The following is a 6,137-nucleotide window of genomic DNA, read 5'->3' as shown; positions in this document are numbered from 1 at the left end:
CCACACCGACTTGGCCTCCGCCAGGGACACCCTGCTATCCTTGTTGAAGTCCGCCATGAGAAGGATCTGGCCGACCAGTGCCGGCAGGGAGGGCAGGTCTCCCAGGTTCGCCTGGCATTTGGCACCAAAAGAAGGCAGTCACGGGTGGAGCTGAGGATCGCCCTGGTGACAGCTGACCTCTGGTCACCAGCTGACCGACAGGACAAAGGCCCTGTCCTGGTCTCTAGCCCTTGGAGTGGAGCGCAACTGGAGGGTGAGCTCAGCCAGGCCTTCCCTAGCCTCCCTCCCAGGGGAATGGTACAGAAGGGCCCACTGGCCTGACTTAGAGCCCCGTTCCCATCTCCTCCCTGCCCTACCCCTGCATACTGGATGCACAGGGTCCTCACTACCTCAGGCTCCCCTAGACTGTCTCCTTACCCCTAAAGAGACCATTACACCTGCCTCCTGCCTGGAGGTGGGGTGAGAGGTCTGCCTCAGGGTCCTCAGGCCTGCCCAGGTTTTTGCACACATCCCTATCTGTGGGCTACAGCGGAGGCCTGAGCACAGGAGAGCACACTGACCTTGAGAAAGCTGAGGGTCATCTCCCGGAACTCCTTGATGGAGGTGCCTCGGGTGGGCTTGTCGAAAAGTACCAGCTCCCGCCTGGGGACCGCGTCCGGCCAAGCCTTGGAATTCAGGACCTCCTCAATACCACACTTGATGGTCACTTCTTTGTCCTGCCAGAGCCCACTGTACACCTGACAGGACCATGGGGGTGTTACGTATGGACATCCAGCCCCCTGCCAGCAGCAGCCCAGGCCCACCCCACAGACCCAGCGATCCACCTGCTGGCCTGGGGCCGAGGACAGACAGGTCCTCCACTCCACCTTGTGGCGCTCACACAGATCCTGGCAGACAGAACCGGAGATGATGCCCTTGCGGTACTGGTCACACTGAAGAGACAGACGTCGGGGTGTGGGGCTGGATGGCCACACCCACTCCTCCAGGGTCCCCCAGGAGGGAAGGCAAAGTGGCCACCAGCATGGTCACGAGGGTGGTCACTGAGACCTGAAACCTCTACCACCCCTGCCATCTGCCCCAGGACCTGCTGTGGCCCGGGGTCCTCAGGCCCCAGTACTGTTCTCAGACCCCTAAACTACCTAATCCAGTGACCAGGCAGCCTTGGCACCTCCCCCCAGAGGCAGCATTTCCAACCTGGCACATGCAGGGGCTGCTGCAGATGGCCATTTCTCTAGCAGCAGCCCCTCTATCCCCTCCAGTCTTGACTCCTGAGGGAAGGACACTACCAGCCTACTGCCAGGCACTGGTACTAGAACTCCACACCCAAATGGCAAATATTCCAGGTGCCAGAGAGCCCGCAGCAGGCCCCTTGAGAGGCAGGCTCCGTGCTGTAGCCCCAGGGAGACTCTAGAAGCAGCGCTGCCACCAGGCAGGCAGCCTGGACTGCAGTCAGGTCAGAGCCACAAGTTCCCATGACAAGGACCCTGGTCACACCCTGATAACTAGGCATCAGGCACTGCCTGGTGAAATATCTGGTGAGCAGCACCCTGTGGGATCCCCAGGCCACCTTTCCTCTCTCCCGGTGAGGCTGCCAGGGAAGCTCCGGAGCCCAGCATGACGGGGGCTCTCAAGGCAGTTTAGGTCACTCCTCTGAGCAGGTGTCCATATCCCCCATCCCCTGCGGACTCTCCTGGCACAGCCTGCCCTATGGGCTGCAGCAGGAGTGGCCCCATGGTGGAGCCTGGCCTTGCTGTCCATCCCAGGGACCAGCCGCACTCACGGCCACAGCCACCACTCTTAGAGGTGCTGCGGGAGGGGGGTATCTGTGGGTGAGTGCCCCAGTCACTGGTCACTGTCAGGTCACCATCCCTAAGGAAATGGCACCCTGGGGCCCAAAATTGCCCTTCTTGTCAAGCGTGCCCCAGGACACCTCATTAGCCAGAGGCCCAGGGAGAGCCTCTCAGCAGTGATTAAATCAGCACTGCATAGCCCTGAACGGGGCTCAGCAGCCCCTCATCTCAGGGTGAGGAGCGGCCACTGGCTCTCACTTGGATGAATTCCTAGATGTACATCACTGGTTGCCATGGAGCCAGTCTTGGAGGAAAGGGGGAAGGGAGGTACCCAACACCCCACCATCCATGGGGCTAAGCCAACCCAAAGCACCAACTCAGCCACGTGAGCCACAAAGGCGGGGTCTGTCCCTGAAACAGGCTCTTCATCAGATAGAAGGGGAAACAGAAAAGCCACGCCTGCAGGTCCACCACCCTGTGGGCAGGCCCTTCCCCACAAGGCTCTGCACTGACACATGCATCAACTCCAGTCACAGACTTCTTGGAGGGTCAGGGGCTGTGCAGGAGCTATAGGAGGCCCTGCTGCCCTCAACGTCACAGCAGATGGAGAAGGACCTGCTGGGCCTGCTCTGGGGCCAGAGCTCCAACATGGCAGGAAGAACAGGGGAGATGGGAAAGGTTGGTTCCACAGAAACTGACGTGGTAGCCGGCAACATGGTTCGTCAGGTAAAGCTGTTTGCCACCAAACCTGAGGACCAGAGCTCAATCCCGGACTCCGAGTAACAGTGGAAGGAGAAAAGTGACACCTACAAGTTGTCCTCTGACCTCCACACACATGCTGTGGCACATGAGCACGCGTGCATGTGCTCACAAATGTACTTTTTTAAAAAGGCAGATGAGCTGGAGAGATGGCTCAGCAGTTAAGTGCACTGACTGCTCTTGCAGAGGACCTGGGTTCGGTTCCCAGCATCCACACGGCAGCTAACGACCATCCCAGGGGATCAGACACCCTCTTCTGACCTCTGCGGGCACTGCATGTACATGGTGCACTTGACAGGCATGCAGGCAAAACCCTCATACACATAAAATATAAATAAATCAATTAAAAAGTGTTTAAAAGGGCCAGGCATGGTGGCGCACGCCTTAAATCCCAGCACTCGGGAGGCAGAGGCAGGTGGATCTCTGTGAGTTCAAGGCCAGCCTGATCTACATAGTGAGTTCCAGGACAGCTGGGGCTACAGGGAGACCCTGTCTCAAAAAGGAAAAAAAAAAAAAAAAAAGTTTAAAAGGAAAATGAAGGAAAAGTGTGCTCCTCCTCAGGACTCTGCTGCCCCCAGGTTTCCAAGCCTCAGTTTCCCCATCTACAAAGTGGGCCAGGGTGGGAGGTCCACCGAGAAGCTCCCAGCATGCTGAGCGCCTGGCTAGCACTGAGGCTGCATGACCACTGGCACTGCTCCCAGGAGGCCGCAGATGGTGGAGGGGAGCCTCCTCTGGAAAAGAGGCCATGTCCCCTGCCCTGGGAGAGCTGGGCTGGACCTCTGTGATGTCTCCCTCCCCAGTCGCAGGGAACTGAGAACCAGGGCACTAAATTCATGTGGCTCCTTAGCACGATCACACAGGCACTGGCACGTAAGCATGCACTCCCTCTCACATGAATGCACGTGGACAGCATCACCGGCTCCCTGGAGAGGAGAGCATGGAAGACCCCACCCTGCAGCCCGTTCCAGGGCTGGGGGAGGAGCCCCTTCCCTGGCCATTCCAGTGCCCTGCCAAACCATCCTCGCTCCAACACCTGAGAACACCCCTCGACCCATGCCACTGTGCTTACATGCAGTCTCCCCGACTTCCTTCTTCCCTTGACCACCCAGCCCTCTCCTCCCCCACCTCCAAGCCCACCTCCTGCCAAATCTCTAAAAGAGGGGACAAGGACAAGGTCCCCAGTTTGGCCCAGGCAGACTTACGATCACCACCTGGCAGACGTGGCCTCGACAGAGCTCCGAGTAGGACGAATAGTGCACATACACCATCCAGCTGCCGGCGAAGATGCCCAGCCAGACCAGCAAGACATACTTGACCCTGAGGCCTGGGAGCCGGCCCTGTTGGAAGAGGGGCCAGGTGAGAATGTGCCTTTCCATTGCCCTGTCACCTCACAGCCAAGGGCGGCTTCCACCCTTTGGACTTTTTGACCCAGCTGGCATCCACCTTGGGATCCAGGACTGCTCAGCACCTCACCATACTGGGCAGACACCAAGGTCTGAAGCCAGCAGCTCCCCGTCAAAGGCAGGTGAACATTCAAATTGAGAGGAAGACAAAGGGCTGATGCCTTAAGTTGCTGAATGAAGATACTTACACACTCCCCTCTTAAACTGCCCTATTTTCTTTTTAAAAAATATTTTTATTGGGGCTGGAGAGATGGCTCAGTGGTTAAGAACACTGACTGTTCTTGCAGAAGACCCGGGTTCAAATCCCAGCATCCACATGGCAGCTAACAACTGTCCATAACTCCAGTTCCAGGGGATCCGATAGCCTCTTCTGTCCTCCGTGGCCATTGCAGGACACGGATGAACTTACCTACATGCAGGCATAACACTCATATACACAAAATAAAAATAAAACATCTTTTAAAAAAATATATATTTTTATTACCAGGTGTAGTGGCACATGCCTTTAGTCCCAGCACTCGGGAGGCAGAGGCAGGTGGATCTGTGAGATCAAGGCCAGCCTGGTCTACATAGCGAGTTCCAGGCCAGCTGGGGCTACAGGGAGACCCTGTCTCAAAAAGACCAAAAAATCTATATATTTTAATTGTTTTTATGCATTTCATATAATAGTTCTTAATCAAATTTAGACCCCCTCCCCAATCCACGGCCCCCCTTAACCCCCACCAGATTTCAGTCATTCTGTCATACATTAACTCCTATTCAATCAAGCATTTGTACCCAGATGTCCTCTGGTGCAAGTTCATCCAGGGGAGTCTAGTCAGCCTATCTAGAGATGAACATCCCTGTTTTCATAACATTCCCACTTTCAAATAAGGTCGGGGAGCAGCTGAGCCACAGGGCTGGGCATGTACAGGCACTGCAGGGATGTGGCCATCATCCTCCCACAATACTGCATAGTAAATATAATTCCCCTTGAACTAGGACCATCAGGAAAACAGGCGTGGAGACGGGGCCACAGTACCCCAACCCTGTTACACCCTAAGAAGTCGTGATGGACATGGGCTTGGTACCCACAGTAGCAGTGGGACAGTCCGTGTCTACCTACATGACAGAGCACGGGCTTCAGCAGGAAGGAGGTCTGGCAACTGTCACCAGGGGGACGGATGTCATGCTGAGAAATGAGCCAGTCACAGGACACGTCCTGCAGACTCCACTCAAGCAAACTCCTTAGAGTCCTCAGATGCACAGAGGCAGACAGTAGAAAGTGACTGTCAGGGGCTGGGTGGGCTGGGGAGCCGGTATACATGCAGTAGAGAGTCAGTTTGGGAGGATAATCATGCTGTGGGTGGATGGTACCATGGCTGTGTGCAGCAGTGTGGCTGCACAACGCACGTGTGCTTAGAGACAGAAAGGACAGGAGAAGATATTTCACCCTATGTGTATTTTGCCACAATTTCTTTTAAAAAGCTGTGTGTGAGTTGGGGAGATGGCTCAGCAGTTAAGAGCACTGGCTGCTCTTGCAGACGACTCAGGTTTGAGTCCCTAGCACCCACACAGCAGCTAACAACCATCCATAACACCCGTTCCAGGGGAATCCAATGCTCTCTTCTGACCTCCACCGGCATTGCATGACACGGGTACACTTACATACATGCAGGCAATATACTCATACACACAAAATAAAAATAATTTAAAAAAAAAAAAGCTGCATGTGATGGGCACATCTCTGTAATCCTAGCATTCCAAAGGCTGAGGCAGGGGCACCTCTAGTTCAAGGCCAGCCTGAGCTACACAGCAAGACCCCATGTCAAAAAAAACAGGAAAGGGGCTGGAGAGATGGCTCAGCCATTAAGAACACTTGCTGTTCTTCCAGAGGACCTGGGTTCGATTCCCAGCACCCACTTGGCAGCTAACAACCATGTGCAACTCCAGTTCCAGTCCAGGGGACACCCTTTTCTGGCCTCGGCAGGACATTGCACGCATGTGGTACATTTACAAATATAGGCAAAACACTCATACACACAAAATAAAAAATAATAAAAAATATATCTTTTAAAAAAGAAACCATAGTAAAATATTTTCTCTTTGTGTTTTAATAGCACTAAGACATTCATCCCATAGACTATAATGCTTAGCGTCAAATTACCTGTTTAGCCTATCTTCCCGGTTCAAATGCTTACAAATG

General features: G+C 54.6%; 1 protein-coding gene across 1 annotated transcript in view; it reads right to left on the bottom strand.

Annotated features, from left to right (window-relative positions):
• The window catches only part of Dipk1b (divergent protein kinase domain 1B), an 11,396-nt gene that overhangs the window by 2,592 nt on the left and 2,667 nt on the right, over positions 1-6,137 (bottom strand). Inside the window, exons 2-5 of the mRNA XM_029567742.1 lie at positions 3,752-3,886; positions 825-932; positions 561-737; positions 7-111 (exon numbers count right to left, since the gene is read on the bottom strand). Coding sequence (XP_029423602.1) covers positions 7-111; positions 561-737; positions 825-932; positions 3,752-3,886 — 525 coding nt within the window. The remainder of the gene's footprint in view (positions 1-6; positions 112-560; positions 738-824; positions 933-3,751; positions 3,887-6,137) is intronic.

Source organism: Nannospalax galili, unplaced genomic scaffold (assembly GCF_000622305.1).
Source record: "Nannospalax galili isolate Female #2095 unplaced genomic scaffold, S.galili_v1.0 scaffold1421, whole genome shotgun sequence".
NCBI lineage: Eukaryota > Metazoa > Chordata > Mammalia > Rodentia > Spalacidae > Nannospalax > Nannospalax galili.
The sequence above is the reverse complement of the archived record's forward strand: the minus strand, read 5'-3'. Positions and strand labels throughout refer to the sequence as shown.